This window comes from Lytechinus variegatus, chromosome 4 (genome assembly GCF_018143015.1).
Source record: "Lytechinus variegatus isolate NC3 chromosome 4, Lvar_3.0, whole genome shotgun sequence".
Taxonomy (NCBI): domain Eukaryota; kingdom Metazoa; phylum Echinodermata; class Echinoidea; order Temnopleuroida; family Toxopneustidae; genus Lytechinus; species Lytechinus variegatus.
The window spans coordinates 12,947,083-12,969,144 of record NC_054743.1 but is presented as its reverse complement, the minus strand read 5'-3'; the positions used below and the strand labels follow the sequence as shown (position 1 = coordinate 12,969,144).

The following is a 22,062-nucleotide window of genomic DNA, read 5'->3' as shown; positions in this document are numbered from 1 at the left end:
TTTATTTGAATAATTTTAGAGTCGAAATGCGCATAAAGACATAGCATGTACATGTAGAAACCATGTCAGATCTTGGCACTGTCTTTAAGAGTTACGATTGATCCTATCAATCTCAACTATATGGAAATCCATCCATACTCTTTTTTTTTCTCTAGGAAGTTTGCACAATCTACTTCGTAAACAAAGAAAATCACAATAAATCTTCAAGAGAATGATGAATGAATGTAGTGCACCTTATCTAGAAAATATTGTGAACAGATTTTCATTTTAGATCTTGACGTTCCTGGCCGTCCATAGTTGTGATTGATCGGATCAATCGCATCTCTTTGTAAGACGGGCCCCCTGGTAAATTCTAAAAAAAACAATTGAGATGTTTACAATTAATCACAAAGTTTAGATAATGAAAACTTCTTTGAAAAAAAAAAGCAATTGAATATTCATTGAATTTCAAAACATTTCATATATGTATAGTTCATAAATGTTGTCAATATTCTTACTGCTTAATATTAACAATAAGGTATATTCGAAATCCCCCAAATTTTTCACACAACTAAATGAAATGTTTTATGATAACAAATTACATATCGGAGGAAGAATGTGATCATATATACATTTATTTTGCCTTTAATATAACATTTTCTTGATATGTACATCTCAGCTAAATGCCAATTTGATTCATCAAACATAGATAGAGCATGTAGTGTAAAACAGAATTTCAAAAGACGTGTGCTTTTGAAACCAACTAAACCTAATTTTAAAAATATAGAACGAAACAACAAGTCACCAAATGAAAAAAATATATAAGTGCAGATACAATTGCTATATTGCAGAGTATTCAAGTAAGAGATTTCTAATTCATCACTGCCCTTCTTTATTATGGTATAGGTAACTCAGTGGAGTCATTTTTTTTATTCAGTTACACTTTGGATATAGATAATGGGTATACCATGGACGTACAGAGTACTAGTAGTAGGTCCATGGGTATACTTTTATAGGTATTGTGGCTCAGTGGAGAGTCTCCGGACTATGCACCACAAGGTCCGGGGTTCAAATCCCACCGCAACACTCGCGTCTTTTGGCAAGGCGTTTATCTACATTCGCCATTCTTCGCCGAGTTATAGTAAATGGGGTTCCCAGTAGGAAGGAATTCCTTGAATATACTCAAGCGCCCGATAAGGGTAACCGTGCTAAAGCCGTGGTTATAGTATGCAGCGTTTAGAAACCTTTTTTTTTATTAAGCGCTATATAAATGTTTCATATTATTATTATTGTTGTACTCATTATCATCATGATAAAACAGACGTGTGATTTTTTTTTGAACAGCAGATATATAGCTTGATACGCATAAATCCAAAGCACAAAACATCACCGCATAATTGATTGGCAAAACAATTATAATTATTTACGATTCTCTTCAATGATTTAACTTTGATTAATCATAATATAGTTGTGTTAAAATTATACTACATGTATATTATGAATGAATCGGTTTCACTGTTTCAAATTTTGATAATTATCGTGCATTGCAGAATCATGACTATAATCTCCTTCTTATGTAAATTTCCTTTATATGTGTTCGAAAAAATAGCAATCCCATTAAATCCACCGAAAAGAAAGAAAAAATCCAATCAGACATAAAAAAACGTGAATCGAACTTTGTTGTCTAGATCGGTCATTTTGGTAATATGAATTGAAGGAAAATACAAAGAGTCAAATCATGAACTTAGTTCATTTTCATTGAGAGGTTGTGTTAGGGATTCGATATGCAAGCATAAATAAAAAAGTACGGCAATAGAGATGATAAGAGCAGACCGGTTACTATTCTGATCACATCCAGAATATGAAGGATATTCGTTGTGAGGCGGAATGTTTTTATCTGATATTAATCCTGTTATCAGCGCAATTTCTGTAGTAATTTTCGGTGGTTTGGGAGTAGTGCTAATTTCAGGGTATTTGTAGGGAAATCTGTATTGGTTACATAACGTTTGAGTAATAGTATCGCTTTTGTCATGAGAACAACAAAATACTGGGCTGTCAATATCCATGAACCAAAAATTCCGTCTGAGAACTACCTGAGAATCGCCCTCTTCTTCGGCATTGTTGTAAAAAAATGGAATTTTGTCGCCTTTTTGAAAGCAGCTAAGAGTGGAATTACCAGTCCCACGTTTAGAATGGCAATGAATCGTAGGCCTGTTCTGTGTAAGTAAAATTCCACTGAGCTGTATATAGCAAAGCGCCGGACTGGGGGGAATGACTATAATGACAGCTCTTTTCATGGTATGAGACTCAAATGTATCCCCCTGGACAATGAGTATTGCAATGTATGTCCCCTGGTCTTCGACGGAGACAGAGGCTATATTGATTTCAATAGACATTTCATTGTCGTTCTCGACATATTCCACGTTGAATCGTCCAGCTTGGTCCGGTGACATCAGTCCTTCAGGGTCAAAATGCCCATCTATGTAGAAAGGATGGTCTTTGCCCTCGAACTTGACGGTGCAGTATTTAGGCGCAGACGGTTGTTTGTTCTTGCACCCAAACGGAATGACGCCACTTTGCCCGGCGGTCAGTGTCAAGGGTGGTTCCTCCACGGCACTTGAAGGTGTTGCATGTACCATTATCACGGAAAATACCAGGAAGAATCGAAAAGAGAACGTTGACGTAGACAATGTGATGCTTATGCCGTTCGTGGGTCTGTCCAACTTCTGAGAAATTTGATAAGTAGAATGGGAAAGTCTAGTTAATCTGGATGTTAACGCTAACCTTGGACGTTTTATAGTCAAACATGATGCAATAATATAAATGAAAGCGATTCTGTATAGCGATAATTTGAAATCCTTGTGTATTTGATATGAAAATTAATATTTTAAAAGTATTTTTCTTAATTTCATAATACTTTATTGCATAATACAAAAAAGTAATCTTTGTATGACATAGTTACCTCTTTTTTATATATCTATTTTGTTTTGAATATACATATACTGTAAATAAGCACAAATCTAAAATGGCATAAATTACGTGTTAACATCCGATCTTAATATGTTCAGTATTGTGATTATTTTTTTTATATTTTACATATGATAACCTTACCATCTTCCCTGTAAGCTGATACTGTGATACATCTTTCACGAAGTCCTTGATCTGCGACCCAACTGAACTGATGTAATCCTGTATAATAATCATCATGGTATATGTGTTTGTGGTTATTCATATTACAAAGGAAAAATCGTAAGCATTTCATGCAATGAATCTGATGTTATTTTAATTCACGTTTCAGGAATTATATCTTAATTATATTTTAATTATATATCCACTTTGCAAGTATCCCTTCGTGATGTTTGCCTTTTGGGGGTTTAACTAAAAATGATTTTCCTGGTCAGGCCAGAGTTTTGCAGGATTTCTTTCTTTCATTTCGAATCCAAAGAGATCATCTTTAGCAACAATATTAAGTAATATAATGGTATATGTTCATAAACACTAATAATAATATTCCATACTCATGATACAATTGATAATTAGTGAAGGGTAGGGTTAATGTGAAATTGAAACGTTATAGGTAAAATTACGACAAGACAGTGTGCTCTAGTTCAAGAGAATATTAATAGAGTCAGTTTATTTAAACAAAATGAAATAAGGCGAAGGCGTACCGCAAATATAGTGTAATATTTTCTGGTATCATTATACCTTCGTCATATTTGTAAATAGCCCAGACGTGTTGTGAATATATTGTCTGAAAATATTGTTTAAGATATATTGAATATTAATTACTGTATTTAACAAGGGTCGAAAGAGTGAAGCCGTATTTGCGAATAGATTTATACAACAGTTCGAAATGTATATAAAGCCAATGGTTAGCGAATTTAAGTATTGATTTATGTAAATTGATTGCGATACACATTTGGCTTCATATAATTCAGTTTTCTATCAAACCGTTATTTTTGCATACCTAACGAAGCGCTCAAATCACCCGGACTATATGATACTGACTCATGTAATGAAAATTTCATTGTTCACTGATGATTCGGTTATTCGTATTTTGCCAAATAAAACTTACCCAGATTCTGAATGACTCAGGCCCTCGTGGATCCTCCGAATATGTAATTTCATCATACTGCTGCTGTGGATAGCAGCCTGACTGTTGGAAAAGGACAATGTTTTGATATGAAAAGGACGAAGATAATAAACATTGTAAAAATAATAATAACAATAATATTAATAATGATAATAATAATAATAATAAGACGAAGAAGAAAGATAGAAAGACAGACTGAGAAAGAAAGATACATGTATTATAATGATAATACATGTAGCTGGATTGTTACACATATAGTTGCATCCATTTTGCCAATAAAAAAACATTTCCATTCAATGAAACACTTTTTTTTCACTTTAAAAATGTTGTATTCAACAAGCCAAGAGGTAGATTTGTACGATATGTGCCGAATAGTTTAATGAAAAATATGTCTAGATACCTAAGTTAATTTGTTCAATCATATATCCTTTGGGGGTCTTTATGAAAATAAATATACATGTATATGGGGTTGTAAGGCTCCATTTCCACTTAAAATTCAAGACTCTTCGAGAAGTAGAGAATTCAGTGATGACGCCAGAAATAGAGAGGCGAAAAAGAGGGACGGGGGATACCAGAATTTAATTAATTAATTTTTACATAATACTTTGATTTGCTTTTTAGGAGAACGAGTATCTACATAAAAATATTAGGTGGTACAAAGAGATGGCATGAACTTTCATTTAAAATAATGAAGTAACTTGATATTTGTATGTAAATTGGCGATTTTGACAACTTACTTCGTACTGAAAATAAGGAGTAGCGAGTTCAAAGTAATAATCTCCTTCTTTTAAAGATCCGTTTCCAACTGCTTCAAATGCTGTTTTGACCATCTCAAACATCTGTATGATGAAAATAAAGGTATCTGAATAACACCGACAGACCCATATTGCCAAACAAGCAGCACAAATAATAATGATAATAATATGAGACATCAAATTACATTTGTCTCTATAAGCGCTGCATACTATAAGCCCGGTTATCCAGATCGGACGCTCGAGCATTCTAAGGATTTCCTTCCTACCGGGTACTTCACCTGTTTGCATAATGACAAATGTAGATAACCGCCCTGCAAAAATACGCGAGTGTTGCGGTGGGATTTGAACCCCGATTCAACTTCCGGAGACGTATCCACTAAGCCACAACACCGCTACCGTTTCTTTATATGATGCACTTTTTATATAATCTTTTAAGAAAAATATTTCAATAAAACACAAATATATGTCTTTAGATATTCACAACGTATAAACATTCTCAAATGTTTTTAAAAACTGTGATTCCTTTTACAGCTGATGTATTGAAACCAATTATTTAAATTTCCTTTTAAATTTCTGAAAATATTGCAAGAAATAACATCCGAAACCAGGAATCTACTAACCTCTTTACTGAGTTCCCGACTCCTACGTGATTTCCTTTCACAGCTTCCAGCCTTTCAGGAATAAAAATGCCATGTTTCGATTAGTGATGTTGCCTCGATATAGTCATGTCACAACCAACTACAAATGATCCTGTGCTTTACAAATATGCGAATCGAATAAAAGCTATACCGGAGATCGCATAGCAACCATTATTGCTACACAGAATTAAAATGGTATGATAAAGAAATAATTCATAGTTATGTAATACGATTACAATATTTCAGGAGTTTGATTTGACTTAAACTAACCAAAAACATACGTATGACCTCACAAGGTTAGGCACATACTGTATAAAAAAACAAGGTACAATTCCTTAAATAATCGTTCAGTATCAATCTTCAGGATTAGATGATATTAGGACAAAGTGTAATTTGACTAACATATTCATTGGAATCAGCAGTGCAGAATTTGAAATAGTAGTCTTGCTTTTGCATCCTTCCATCTCGTACGGCCAATAGCGCAGATTCCAGGGCCTTCAACATCGTCTGAAAAACAATCGAAAGTGAATGACGATTACGTAATAGAGATTGCAACAATACTACTACTACTACTACTACTACTACTACTACTACTACTACTACTACTACTACTACTACTACTACTACTACTACTACTACTACTACTACTACTACTACTACTACTACTACTTCTACTACTACTGCTACTGCTGCTGCTACTACTACTACTACTACTACTCCTACTACTACTACTACGACTACTACTACTACTGCTACTACTACTACTACTACTACTACTACTACTACTACTACTACTACTACTACTACTACTACTACTTCTACTACTACTACTACTACTACTACTACTACTACTACGACTACTACTACTACTGCTGCTGCTGCTGCTGCTACTACTACTACTACTACTCAGGGTTGGCGGATTTAAATCACGTTGATTTAAATCGTGATTTAAATCGCGATTTAAATCACCATAATTTTTTTTAAAAATCATTGATTTAAATCACTTCAATTGAAACATGTACAAATCATGGACAAAGTATTTGTTCAAAGCAGTTTTAATTCTTCAAGTCAACTGAAAAACTTTGAATTAACTTTATATCAACAAAAGATCAACAAAGTCTTCATATCTACTTAAAACAAATTAAAAACAAATTAATAAAATCAGGTAATTCCTTAAAAACTACAGATGTATGTTGTCAATAGGTACTCATTTTTTGTAAACTATGTCGAGTTTTTCTTCTGAAATTTTACATTCTTTGTCAGTTATTATTAGTCAATTTCTTTCTTAACATAAAGTTTTCACATAATCCAAAGACTTTTCAGAGAGCAGTTTGTAAAAAAAAAATATTTAATATATAAAAGTCAATGAGAAAAGGTTTGTTGGCAGTTTTCCAATTTTGATCCTTCGCCTACACATAACTACTTCTATCATGTAAAATAAAAAATAATAACTGCATGTAATCAACATATTTAACATCCCTCTTATTTCGTATTGTTACATATATCATACATTTGATGTTTTAAATAACATAATTATAAAAATCACATTAACATAATGTAGTACAGTCATAATTTGACTGTTGAGAAAAGCTTTCTCTTATAATCCTTTTAAGTCACTGCAGCCCATTTTATGTTCAGTGCCTCAAATAATGGAAGGTTTGTACCTGCATGTAATAATGGAAAGAGCTCTATAACAACGATTTGCAAAACTCAGAATAAACATTTAACACTGCATTTTAAATGTTAAGATGCAGGTACTTCAGTTACAATCATTGGCAGTTGTAAGCTGTGTCTCATTTAAAATAAAATACTTCTTTTAGTAATACATATGTTGTAATTTAAGCAGTTTTGCAGTTTTTATCCTTTAAGTTAAAAGTAAGTAGATTTTTTCATACTTCATGGATCAAAGATGTTTTTTTTTGTAGAGAATAAGGGAATAAAAATTGTAGATTAATGTAAAAAAATCACAGTAACATAATGTAGTATAGTCACCCTTTGACTAATCTATATCTTATATTGTTCTCCAAATCTGAGAGCTTTGCATCTATATCTGTATCAAGAGAAAAGCTTTTTACAAACTAAAAAAAGATCCTAAACATATACAGTTGTAGTCTCTCTTTAGCTATTGTAAAGCTGTGACTAATTGAAAAAAAAATCATTGATTTGAATTATTTCTCTTACAATATCCATGAATACTAGTAATTGGCAAAGGGTTTGTTGGCAGTTTTGATAAGGGATTTTTTCTCTTGGATTTTTTGAATATTTGAATGAAAAATCCCAGAGGGGAATTTTCTATACTCACTGGGAATTCCCTATGGAATATTCCTTCATAGGCCTATGTATGATAGAATTAAGTTCAGATACATGATTCCTCAAATTTATTTTTAATTGTCCATTTTTACTGGATTTTAATTACAAAATATGTGGTTAAGAACAATATTAGGGGTGAAATGTATAACATCAATATTGATGTCATTGTAAGAGTAAGGGGGGGGGGGATAATTACTCTTTTTTTCGAAGAGTCTTTTAAAAAATAAAAAAAAAATAAAAAAAATCTGATTTAAATTTAAAAAATCCGATTTTTTTATTAAAAAAAAAAATCGCCACCCCTGCTACTACTACTGCTACTACTACTACTACTGCTGCTGCTGCTACTACTACTACTACTACTACTACTACTTCTACTACTACTACTACTACTACTACTACTTCAACTACTACTGCTACTGCTGCTTCTAGTAAAACGATAATGAAAACAACAAAAGCAATAAAAATTGAAAAAATGGAAATAAAATAATATTAATAAAAGTATTGATAACGATAATAATAAAGCAAATTGTGATAATAGTAATAATGATAATGACACTAATAGTAAACAAAGGATAGTCATGACGATGATGATGACAATCACAACAGAAATAATGTAGTAATAATAGCAATTATAATAATTGTAATAATATTAATGATGATACTATTACTAGTAATAATGATGACTATGTTATATAGCATTGGTATAAAACAATATTTTACCTTCTCTCCGACTTGTTCCCAATCCGTACTTTTTTGTGATTGCGGTGTCCTTCCCATTATGCTGTTTGAATTAAATCAAAACTAATATGTTTACCAATGAATACGGTAAGCGATATAGGCGTATGAATTTTTTCTCTCTGTCTGATTGTGTCACATTGTGCGAATAATAATAATAATGGCTGGATTTATAAAGCGGTTTTTGCCTGAGGATACAAACCGCTGCTATTATTACCCCGGCTTCAGCTCGACCTACCCTCACCGGTGCTCGGTGCAGTCAAAGAAATACTCCTGCTGGGTACCCATTCACCTCACCTGGGTCGAGTGCAGCACAAGGCGGATAAATTTCTTGCTGAAGGAAAACACGCCATGGCTAGGATTCGAACCCACGACCATTTGTTTAAAAGGCGAGAGTCAGAACCACTGGACCACGACGCGCCCTCCCAGTAATCCTTAAGGCCTGGTCACACCGCTCGAGCGTTGTTGGAGCGGCCGTGGAGCGGTAGGGAAAGAGGGTCGAATTTCGCTCACAAAATTTGGGGAAAAATCGAAAACAAAAATCGAAGACAAAAAAAAACATTCGAAATCGAAAATGATGAACGGTAGCGAGCGGTGATGATTTTTTTCTCTCCGCTCCACAACCGCTCCAACAACGCTTGGGCGGTGTGACTATGCCTTTAGTGAGAGTTAATCAAACGGTTTATTTCCAATTTGTCTAAAGCCATTTCGTCCAATGACCAACTCGTCTACTTTCATTTGGCCTACCATCAGTTCGTCTACAATCCACACTAAATGTTAATTCGGCAAAATGATCGGAAAATGAGTATTAAACCAATTGGTTATAAGACGAAATTGTCATAGACGAACTGATGTTTAGACGGAGATAATTGGACCAAATGGTTATTAAACCAAATGGATGTGAGACGAAATAGTGATAGACGGAATGGCATTAGAATAAATGAAGGTAGGCTATGTTATTAGTGGACAAGTTAGCAGAAGATGAATTGGCAATTTACCAATCAAAAATACTACAATTCATTTTTGGATTCGTCAGAAAAGTATGGACATATGGCTATTACTCGACTCCTATTTACATGGATATAGATCTCTCTTTCACAATTGGTATTATGAAGTCCTTGCTATTATTAATAATCTTGAAACAAATTACAAATCATAGGTTGTACATTTCAATCGCCAAGTATACTATAGAAAGTAAACTATAAATTATGTGCGCACCATGGATTCTAAATCAAAGAACTCTTCTCATGTGCTGCTATAACTGTTGTTAATTTGCCCAACCTGCTCACATCCCATTCGTTCGCTACACACATTAAAAATTATATTATATTCGCAATGTTAAAAAACAATCAGAATTTTTTTCTTAAAAACCCCAATATCTTGAACTTCATATTCATCACAATAAGTATGACCTCTCAAGTCTCAATGATAATTATTTGAAACATATTTGAAAAATCCCGAAATGCTAGATTATGATGTACAATATATTTTTTTACCTTGTTTATTACTGCTTTCTCTGCTTGAACCACAAATCGATTTTCGACTTCTGCCTTGGGTATTTGCCGTTTGGTTTAAATGAAATAGAAAAGTAAAAATAATATCATGCTAAAGACAAACTTGCCTTGTTGATATTGTCAGAAAAATGATCTATGATAAAGGCAAACAAACTATTGTTTGCTTGATATGAATCTTGGAACTGATTGGTTATAGACCATGCAAATTTGTTGACGTCACGATGGAAATACCCAGCCTGACACGTATTAGATAATCTGTGATAACTCTTGACTGTCTGCCATTTCGGCGTAATCCTTAAGGCATCTTAATTATTTTGTAATATCATAATTATTGATCGCATAATAAATTATCTTATGTTCCTGAAATAATCTTACGATATCTAAAATAAAAATAATATGTTATTTGAAACATTGTCATAAGAGCTCTCACCACTCTCTCTGCTATCATTGATATCCTGTCTTTCATTTTTTACTACCTTTTATATATTTTTCAGTGCAAATGAAATGTTACCAGTGACAATTTGCTTGCTGATTGCTTATTAAACGCAATGTCATAACTGAAACACGACCACACTAAAACATGCGAAAAAGGCAATGCGGAATAACATTCTGGAAGACAATTATTGCGCCAACTCAGTTCAATGCTATTAGTATTTTAGTCCAACTGTATTTCTTGTAAACATGGTAAATTGAAATACAATACTGATATAAACGGAGCACAAAATAACGATGCAGGTATAGAGGAAAATAAATCACTCTATATTCTCATCTCCTCCATATCTCAGTTCAGTTTTAAGCTCCAATAGTCTTCAGACTTCACAAAAACCGAGTTCACATACAGCTACATGTACAAGGTTGAAGAGTCAACTGCCAGGTTAGGTTGCATAGTACATGTTTTCTACTCTTTCAATACAGATCAATGGTCCTGTTCAGGACACACCATAAAACACCAACCCCAAAATTGTTTCTATTCATTAAACAACTGGCCTGGTGCGGGCATACATTACAGGCTGACCTGTAACTTTCTATCATTCACTTCAGGCTCTATGCCCAAGAGTTATACTTGCACCTGTTAGTATTTACATAACCTTCTTTCATTCAGGCTCTATGCCAAAGGCAAGAGTTAAACAGGAATAACCGTCGTTTCTGGGGATTTATTCAACAATTTCTGACATTTTACTGTCATCCCCATTCCCAATGTATTGGTGAGTGGAGCCAACGTAGTTCAGCGGAACAACCAAAATAAAGAGACTGAAGCTTTTGGTCTAGAGTTAAACTTGCACCTGTAATTCATATTACAATACATTTATATAAGCATAAAAATACATTTCGATGTAAAATGATAAAAATTAAAATTTGGCCACTTACTATCAATCTGCAGCGTCTCTTCGTTTTCTGTTGCGTCTTTGCGTCTCAATGCTTACCGTAGAATGATTCGATATCTCTGTTGACGATATAATTTCTGGGCCGGCCATGCGTGCTGTAAATATTGACGCCCGTTACATTGTATACCACGTGACGTGATGTAAGTACGTGATTGGATTAGCAGAACGTGATATCAGAATACAGATGAAGCCACCGACAAGGAGTTGGGAAGCCCCACTGATACATTCATTGCGAAATATATATTTTATGCATTACGTCATATATTTTATTTACTGCAAGATCAAGGAATTGGGGCGGTTATCATGATGATCTAGTTTTTATCAACTCACCTAGGTAAAAGGCCCGGTCCTAGTGACATTTAGGATGGATTGCGCATAAATTGCGGATAAAATTTGATTACAGACGCTAAACATCCGCAATATTCGTAAAGTATGTTGTTTTAAGACGGTTATTTTCCGCACATGTCCGTTATCGTCCACAAAGGCACACATCCGTTCCCAGGAGTTTTGGGCTGCCCAAAACTCCTGGGAGCGGAAATCATCCGGTTTATATGCGCAATGCATACGCAATGCAAACTCAATGTATGCGCTGAGTTTTCGCAGTTATCCGGTGATATCCGCAACGGACATGGGGTTATGGATTAGTAGCGGACTGGGATAGAATGCGAAACGAATGCATAGCGTGCCTAATACGACTTTATACTAAGCTATAATAATTTATTCAGAATGCTTACAGACTGGTCACGAATAGTGCGTTTGTATTACGACTGTTTCGCGAACAATTTGCGAGTACACAGCAAACATTCATCGTAAACCCAGATTACTATATAAATGTAACAGAAAATGGAATTTGACCGTCATTTTAATGTGGTAAATTGAATTTTATTGCAAAATCATTTTTTCTTAGCGGAGACACCTTACGAGAATTTAAAGCGAAAGTGTATTTCTTTTTGGTCGATATGTTCCGTTGGTTACTCACCTGTTACATGTACGTAACGTCAATGATGTTATTACTCAAAGAAGTGAAAGTAGTTCCTCAGATTTATAGCTGATTATTCTCATAAATTCATGATGTGAATGATGTTTATGTTAAATTCATAGTTGTTTTCATTATACTTTTCATTTATACTAAATCTAGTAATATGTCATAAATATTTGTGATGTTGTGGAAGGATATTTACATCAGATAGCGTTCAAGTGTAGGTGGCGCGAAAGAATAAGCGTTTATGTTGTTACGACGGTAGGATAAATCAGAAAGCGATTTGTGACGACAGTGTACGTTAGGGGTATTATGTTCGTTCTTCCAAGTCAAGTTCGACAAGGAGGCATGTAAGTTTGATTCTAAGTTATATCGTTTTATCAATTTAGCAGCTAAGATTTTGACTACGTTGATATTCTTAAGAAAACAATTATCACAGTGAGTAGGGTTGAATATGTCAATTCAATTTTGTATATCTGGTACATGATCGTTATATGCTTCATGTTATTGTTATAGTCAATTTCACATTACAAGGTGAAGATTTCTTATGATCAGTTTATAAAATTAAATTATATTATGTTCTTTTCTATGATGAGATCGAGTACATTAGACGAAGTTTATATTCTTGTCAGTACTTTGCCATGATCAGTTTTGTACACCCCCCCCCGTTCGCTGTACTTAGAAAGTGAATGAACTTTATTTATTTTGATTATAATTGCCGAGTGGTAGTAGTAGTCTTGGAAATTCAGACTCGATTGAATTAGATGAGTTTTAAGGAACCATACTAGCTAATTTTGTTATGTCAATTTTTAGGGAATTTCATTTGACGTACTACCATGTATGAGTGATGCCGAGTGAGGTCTCCAGAGGGTGATTGGTGGATGTACCCTTGTTTTCTCTTGGCCTATAGTAGGGTGAGTTAGTCAGGATGGCCAAGTTATGGTTATTTTGTTATGATTTACATGTATAATAATTAAGGCAATAACTGTTCAAATGCTATGATATAATGTGCTTAGAAAGAATGATTTAAAATCAGTGCTACATTATTGTGATTATTATCATTGGTTAATTGGAATATATTTTTGTAAACATAAGACTTCATTGAAAAGCGATCAATAATTCTTAGTAATGTGATATAGCCTTACGAGCAAGAAATGAATTATGTATACTTACATGCAATTTATGTTGAATAATTTCTACTGGTACTTGAATTAAATTGTTATTGAATTAAATCCATAATCATGCAATTGATTAATGAAATACAATTTAACGATTAATGATATACCATTTATCAAGATATGATATGATAATCATGTGATCTTGGATCAGTATTGATTAATTTTTTATATTCATTGTTCCCTTATTTACAGGGGTTTGTTTTCCCTGTTTTTGCATGATCCACCGGCTGTCAATAAATGGCTGACCCACCCCTACTTCTTGTCTATGGTTCTATGGTTTTCCTGACTGAGTACCCAACCCCCAACCCATACTACCACCCAAGCCCAGTTGACTACAATGGTGTCAGGAGTGGGATCACCGGTTTGAGATTGATGCAACCCCCTACTACGTCAGAGGACGCCAGCAGGTCAAGAGGATAAGAAGACGCAATTAGATATAAGATATATTAAGGTTGAAAGGTAATTTGGTTGAAATAATTGAAACAAGTTAAGAAATAGTAACTATATTCTGTAAGAAGTTGTATTGTTTCAGAATTGTCATAGATTTCTTTCCCCAAATAAACCAGCAGGATGCCTGGAGGTAATGTTGGGACTGGGGCTGGTGCGACCCCTAGCACTAGCCTCGAAGACATGATTGCTTCTATGACTGGCGCGTTTCGAAGTATGTCTATGGCTAGGTCAATGCCCTCGATGAAGTTGCCTAAGTTTAAGGGCACTCCACAGAAGCCTGGTGATTTGACTGTACGTGAATGGTTTGATGAATTCGATGAATACTGCCAATATTACCAGTTATCGGAGAGAGAGAAAGCACAAGTTCTTGTGACTCATCTAAGTGGTCCTGCCAAGGATGAAATCATGTGTAGGGAGGCAAGCCTTCGTGAGGATCCGACCGGCCTGAGAAGGGTTCTGATGACTCGGTTTGGCTTAAGAGAGAGCGTCCAAAGCTTGAGTAGTGAACTTCACAGCCGTGTCCAACTTGACGGAGAATCACTTGCGGATTTCAGTAGTGTTCTCATCCGTTTGCATGATAGGATGGAAGCAGCCGCTTCCATACCTGAGAAGGAAGCTCTGCAAAGATTGAGAGACATGACCCTCAAGGAAAAATTCGTGAGAGGGGTGCGGGACAAACAGATCCAGAGAGAGCTGAGGAGGATCCTAATTTCTAGCGGATCTGGGACATTCCTGACGATGAGAGAAGAAGTCCTGAATTTATTTCAAGACACAGATACGGTCCCAAGACCTAGGGTGAGAGAATGTGAAGTAGAGACTGCTAGGGTCGAAGCATCTTCTGAGACAGCTGAGATAAAAACAATGAGGGAGGAAATATCTCTTCTTAAAGAGGGACTTAGTGAAGTTGTCAAGGAAATTCAGGCCCTACAGCTCCCCTCTCATCTTCGACAAAGGCCAAAGAAGAAAGGAGAGTTACATTGCTTTAATTGCAAACAGAAGGCCATGTACAGAAAAATTGTGTTAAACCACCTAGATGTTATGGCTGTGATAAGCCAGGTCACTTCAAGAAAGATTGTCCAGAGGTTATGGAAACGGTGAGCGGTAATCCTGGAAATCAACCGAGTGAAGGATCCGCTGAAGTCCTCGCAGTATCCAACCCTTCAAATTATCTTTCATCGCTGGTATCAGAAAGTCCAAAAGCCATAGTCAAGATAGCTGGAGTAGAGACTGGATGTATTCTAGACACAGGTGCCGAATCGAGTCTGGTTCCACTGAGTTACTACGAGAGATGTTTAGAGGGGATCATTGGGGATCTCGAAGGCACTGATAGCGGTTTAAGAGTGAATGGCATCTCAGGAGCCGTCCCAATCGTAGGTTACTTCAGGGCACCAGTTACAGCCAATGGGAAGACTGACGAAGTAGGATTTATCGTGATCAAGGATGTAGTCCCGAGTAAGAGAAAGGAATACCCAGTTTTATTAGGCTCCAATGCTCTTTATAGCTTTGTGGGAGATGATGAGTCCCAAAGTGAAAAAACTGACTGGCAGATGGTTGCGGAGGTCTTAAAGGCATTTCCCAAGTCTGTGTTGAAACCGGAGACTTCAACTGTGCTGAGGACTGGAGACGACAATGAGTTGATATCACCACTCACTGTCGGGAGATTAGAGTGTCACGGGGACAATGCAGTCCAGTGGGATGGTTGCACTCAGGCGAAGGGAGAAAGTCTTCAGGTGACAGTAGTCAACCGGAGTGAGCAGCAACTTGTCATTGAGCCCAATACAATACTCGCATCTGCTACCAGGATTGAAAGAAAGAGTGAAATAGTACTACAAGAACAGAACAATACAGTGGAAGTCATGGTCACTGATATAGAAGTTGAGCCTGGCGCAGTTAATAATGAGGCTCCAGTGAGTAATGCGGTTGACGGACCAGATACTGATAGTCCAGTACACACTTGCCTGGACGGTCGCAATCTCAAACTACCTATTAGAGTTAATTTAGATGGACTGGAAGCTAAGAAAACCGATGTTTTTGGTTCATTCAGCCTCGAAGAACTGAAGAAACTCCAAGAGCAGGATGAATCACTTGGGGTGATTTGGGACTGTTATCGGAAAGGATGGCAACCAGGTCAAGTGATCTCTGAGGATAATAAAGAGGTGCGAAGTTGGCTGAAAGAGTGGACAAGTTTGACTGAGAAGAAAGGTGTACTATATCGACAGGTCCAAGTGATGGGGAAGGACGTCTTACAATTGTTAGTTCCTGAGAAGCTCCGGAAGACAATTCTTGAATCCGTTCATGACAGATGGGGACACCAAGGAGTGACACGAACCTTGAGCCTGTTGCGTGAACGGTGCTTCTGGCCTGGTCTACATGGTGATGTTAGACGTCATGTGAGGAACTGCTTGAATTGTAATGTGGCCAAGGCTCCATCACCAACAGTGAAGACACCCATGAGGCATCTTATAGCTTTCAGACCATTGGAAGTGTTGGCCATAGATTTCTTGAAGGTTGACAAGGGGAGAGGAGGCTATTAAGATATCTTAGTCATGTCTGATGTTTACACGAAGTACGCCCAAGCTGTTGCGTGTAAGGACCAAACAGCGGTGACAGTAGCAAGAGTGCTCCGTGACTCGTGGTTCTCACATTATGGTATACCACAGAGAATACACTCTGACCAAGGCAGGGACTTTGAAGGGAAATTGATACAGGAGTTATGTAAGTTGTACAATATCAGCAAGTTCAGAACCACCCCCTACCACCCAGAGGAAACGGGCAAATTGAGCGTTTCAACCGCACCTTGTGTACTATAATTAGGTCGATGGAACCTAGTGAGCGCAGACACTGGCCAGAGATGTTATTCCATTTGGTGTACATATATAATAGTACACCACACCGAGTTACTGGTTACTCACCTTACCGACTGATGTATGGGAGGGTCCCATCAATACCTCTTGATCAGCTCTTATCTCAGCAGCAAGGGGACTGGGATCAAGACTATGTTGCAGCTCAAGCTGATGCTCTTACTAAGATGAATGCAATAGTAGAGAGCAACACGAAGAAGGTAGCAGAGTATAACAAGAGTAGGCATGATCTAGGGCTGAAGGAAAAGAAGATCACGATTGGGCAACATGTATTATTGCGAAGGACCGCATTCAAGGGAAGACATAAACTAGCTGATCATTATCATAGAGACAAGTATGTCGTAGTTTGGATCAATCCTGAAGAGGATGTGTGTAGCATCAGGCCTTTACATGGAGGCAAAGTACAGACAGTAAACAAGAAATATCTATTGGAGTACCCGAGAGAACCTGAAGAAGAAGGGGATCCACCAGAATTATGGCCTCCAGTAGAAGATGATGAAATGTCAGACACCTCTAGTAATGATGAAGATGACGAAAATCATATCATGCTCCCTAACTTCAATGATAGACTTCCAGTTCGGGAGGAAGTAGGTCAGAGGCAACTACGACGCTCGACGAGAGTAACCAAGGGAATGCATAGTAACCCTTATAACCTGCCCAGGACGGCAGTGAGATGATTTTTCCTATTTCTCTTCTGTCATTTTTCTTTCCATAATGTTTGATATTTACATTTTTTCATTTTGGAGATATTAAAACTACTCAGATGAGGATTTTTGCTTGAAGTATAAGTATAGATTTAAATATTTAATAATATGAGCATTTTACATGATATATCTGTTAAAAATGCAATTTTGTAAAAATGGTATGTCTATTTGAAGAATTGAAAAAATAATTCTAATAGAATGAATATTATTTGTAATATGGAAAAAATGTTATTCTGTCAGGATGGATTGTGGTAAATTGAATTTTATTGCAAAATCATTTTTTCTTAGCGGAGACACCGTACGAGAATTTAAAGCGAAAGTGTATTTCTTTTTGGTCGATATGTTCCGTTGGTTACTCACCTGTTACATGTACGTAACGTCAATGATGTTATTACTCAAAGAAGTGAAAGTAGTTCCTCAGATTTATAGCTGATTATTCTCATAAATTCATGATGTGAATGATGTTTATGTTAAATTCATAGTTGTTTTCATTATACTTTTCATTTATACTGAATCTAGTGATATGTCATAAATATTTGTGATGTTGTGGAAGGATATTTACATCAGATAGCGTTCAAGTGTAGGTGGCGCGAAAGAATAAGCGTTTATGTTGTTACGGCGGTAGGATAAATCAGAAAGCGATTTGTGACGACAGTGTACGTTAGGGGTATTATGTTCGTTCTTCCAAGTCAAGTTCGACAAGGAGGCATGTAAGTTTGATTCTAAGTTATATCGTTTTATCAATATAGCAGCTAAGATTTTGACTACGTTGATATTCTTAAGAAAACAATTATCACAGTGAGTAGGGTTGAATATGTCAATTCAATTTTGTATATCTGGTACATGATCGTTATATGCTTCATGTTATTGTTATAGTCAATTTCACATTACAAGGTGAAGATTTCTTATGATCAGTTTATAAAATTAAATTATATTATGTTCTTTTCTATGATGAGATCGAGTACATTAGACGAAGTTTATATTCTTGTCAGTACTTTGCCATGATCAGTTTTTTACACCCCCCCCCCCCCATTCGCTGTACTTAGAAAGTGAATGAACTTTCTTTATTTTGATTATAATTGCCGAGTGGTAGCAGTAGTCTTGGAAATTCAGACTCGATTGAATTAGATGAGTTTTAAGGAACCATACTAGCTAATTTTGTTATGTCAATTTTCAGGGAATTTCATTTGACGTACTACCATGTATGAGTGATGCCGAGTGAGGTCTCCAGAGGGTGATTGGTGGATGTACCCTTGTTTTCTCTTGGCCTATAGTAGGGTGAGTTAGTCAGGATGGCCAAGTTATGGTTATTTTGTTATGATTTACATGTATAATAATTAAGGCAATAACTGTTCAAATGCTATGATATAATGTGCTTAGAAAGAATGATTTAAAATCAGTGCTACATTATTGTGATTATTATAGTTGGTTAATTGGAATATATTTTTGTAAACATAAGACTTCATTGAAAAGCGATCAATAATTCTTAGTAATGTGATATAGCCTTACGAGCAAGAAATGAATTATGTATACTTACATGCAATTTATGTTGAATAATTTCTACTGGTACTTGAATTAAATTGTTATTGAATTAAATCCATAATCATGCAATTGATTAATGAAATACAATTTAACGATTAATGATATACCATTTATCAAGATATGATATGATAATCATGTGATCTTGGATCAGTATTGATTAATTTTTTATATTCATTGTTCCCTTATTTACAGGGGTTTGTTTTCCCTGTTTTTGCATGATCCACCGGCTGTCAATAAATGGCTGACCCACCCCTACTTCTTGTCTATGGTTCTATGGTTTTCCTGACTGAGTACCCAACCCCCAACCCATACTACCACCCAAGCCCAGTTTACTACATTAAGAACAGTTGTGTAGAATATAGGATGTTGCCATGGATCATCACAGACATTTGATAGTTGCAGCCATCCAACAACATAACAATCTTCTCTTCTAAGTTCAAAGTTTGATCCAAATACAGAAAAGAAAGCGAAGGAGAAATCAAAGAGCTGTCTGGGTAAGACCTTGGATTTGCAGAAGACTAGGTCTGAGCATGTAAGATAGATTGATGGTGGAGCTGCGTAACGAAGATCCACGTGCCTTCCAGAACTTTATGAGAATGCCCCCATACATGTTTGACGAACTGGTGAACCGGCTCACTCCTCGACTGCTCAAGACACAGACCAACTTCAGAGCGAACTTAGAGCCTGGACTCAAAGTGGCCATAACCCTACGCCATCTTGCCTCTGGTTCAAAATACAGGGACATGCAGTACGGTTGGAGGGTCCCTCACAACACAATCAGCAAAGTTGTCAGAGAAGTATGTACAGCCATATCAGAAGAGTACCTTGATGAACAGATGACTTGCCCTACCAACGATGAAGAATGGCGTGAAATTGCCAATGACTGGTTGCAGAGGTGGAACTTTCCTCACACAATCGGCGCGATTGATGGCAAGCATGCGGCATGCAAAGCTCCCCCAAACTCAGGCTCGGAATATTACAACTACAAGGGCTTTTTCAGTATCATTTTAGTTGCCCTGGTCAGTTCTGACTACAAGGTTCTTTGGGCTGGCGTATCAGGAAACGGTTCCGCACCAGATGCTCAAATATACAACTAAAGTGAGCTGAAGCAAGGTCTCGAGAACGGCGACATTATGGGTTGGCCAAATCCAGATCCCTTACCCAATGACACCCAAGATGTCCCATACTTCATTGTGGGCGACGATGCTTTCTCTCTGAGAACATACCTAATGAAGCCATACAGTGCAAAGGCCCTGACCAGGGAAGAGCGTATCTATAACTACATGCTGTCGAGGGCCAGGAGAGTCGTCGAGAACACATTTGGTATCATGGCGAATAGATTCCATGTTCTTCTCACGACCATGCAGCACCATGCCGACACAGTCAGGCTGATACTGAAGACTTGCATTCTGCTCCACAACCTAATGCGCACCCGCTACCCAGTCCTACAGAACAGGCTTGTGGACCGGCAGCTGGAGAATGGACAAAATAGTTCCTGGAGAATGGCGAAGGGGCCAAAACCTTGTTGACACAGTGGAGGTTCAAGCACCAAACACAGCTTCAAGAGATGGCAAGAGGCAGCGTAACCTCATCAAGCATTGGTGCGGTGAAGTTTAACGTACCAAGTATGCATACCCCGCCACCATCCCTGTAGATGCTCTGATGTTATCTCAAGCTCAGTGGCTTTTTCTTCCCACAAAGCTTTCTTTCTGTCTGTGTCTTTAAACATCCTACTTCCCTTCTCCACAAAAGCTCATTTTCTGCTAACCATTCGAAGGCATTATCTTCTTGGTCGGGTTTGAGGGTGAAGCTCTTTCGTGGCCTCTTCTCTTTCTTCTTTTCAGCTTTGTCATCTCTAGGCTGACTTGGACCAGGGACCTCATCGGCGCCAGGGAGGTCTTCTGGAGGTGGACTCGGTGACCTTGGGGATTGTGGAGGAGGTGGTACTGGTGACGGAGCCCTCTCTCCAACTTTGCTTGTCTTTTGTTTCTTCTTTCCTCTTGATTTGGCTCTTGTTGACATGTTGCTACTTTCTACAATGTTGATAAAGATAATGACGCTGAAGAGTGGAGTGCTCTTCTTTTATATGGTCTCGATTAAAATGTATCACATTCGCAATGCGACGGTTGTTTCCGCACCACGTGCGCATTGCATTTTCTATGCATACGTAATACTTCCGCAATAATCGTTTCGCATCCTATATTTGTCCGCAATGCATGTGTTATACTTCCGCATTACTTTCGTTACATTTTCGCAATGTCTGCAATACATTCCACAATTTTACAAGCAACATCCCTCGTAAAATAGCAATCGAAATGTAATTCGTTTTTATTCGTGATATTTCTGCTTTTAATCGTAATTTGTTCGCTGTACATCTTTTATGTATCCGCAATTTTAAAGCGGATTTTTATTTTTTTTGCCAAATTTAATGCGGATGACAACGAATGACCGAAACTTGTATTCGCAATTCATGCGTAATTCAACTTCCCCCCAGTGGGACAGGGTCTTAAACGTTTTGCGAGAACTTTTTAACCATCAAACAATGAAAATTTAGCTCTCATGACAACATTTGATGAGATACTGCTAAATTTCGTTCGTTCTTATACACCCCTGTATTTTAGACATTTTTAATCCTTTTTATATTTTATTTGTTTCTTCTCCCCCTTTGTCTCTCTGGAATATCTATACAAAACAAATATGCAGTTTTAGCGCCCTCTACACCTGCTTTTTATAATCCAGTAACTCTTTGTTACTTAATTCTGTTTCTAAGTTAAATGTATTTTTGTGCTTTCATCCGGGTCTTATTCTCCTTCAGGTTAATTCAGGTTAACCCAAGTTAATTGGAAACAATAAACAAATCATTAGGATAACACAACTGAATCACCACACTCTTAAAAAATGTTGGGCAACACAATGTCCACACAACAATTGGTTAAAAA

At 36.6% G+C, this 22,062-nt stretch overlaps 1 protein-coding gene, 1 long non-coding RNA gene and 1 pseudogene across 2 annotated transcripts; 2 read left to right on the top strand and 1 right to left on the bottom strand.

Moving 5' to 3' along the window:
* Nucleotides 1–878: 878 nt before the first annotated feature.
* Nucleotides 879–2,699, bottom strand: LOC121412562 (annotated as a pseudogene).
* A 9,682-nt stretch (nt 2,700–12,381) lies between these two features.
* Nucleotides 12,382–13,890, top strand: LOC121413422. Its single transcript, XR_005969740.1, has 3 exons — nt 12,382–12,738; nt 13,202–13,302; nt 13,759–13,890. It is a non-coding gene; the product is annotated as an uncharacterized LOC121413422 (long non-coding RNA).
* A 5,778-nt stretch (nt 13,891–19,668) lies between these two features.
* LOC121412808 lies at nt 19,669–20,220 on the top strand. Its single transcript, XM_041605569.1, has one exon. The coding sequence runs from the start codon at nt 19,669–19,671 to the stop codon at nt 20,218–20,220; it is 552 nt and encodes a 183-aa protein (XP_041461503.1).
* Nucleotides 20,221–22,062: the final 1,842 nt, after the last annotated feature.

What these genes read in the sequence shown, in the direction of transcription:
- LOC121412808 (XM_041605569.1), top strand. Translation starts at nt 19,669, where the DNA reads ATGGTGGAGCTGCGTAACGAAGATCCACGTGCCTTCCAGAACTTTATG.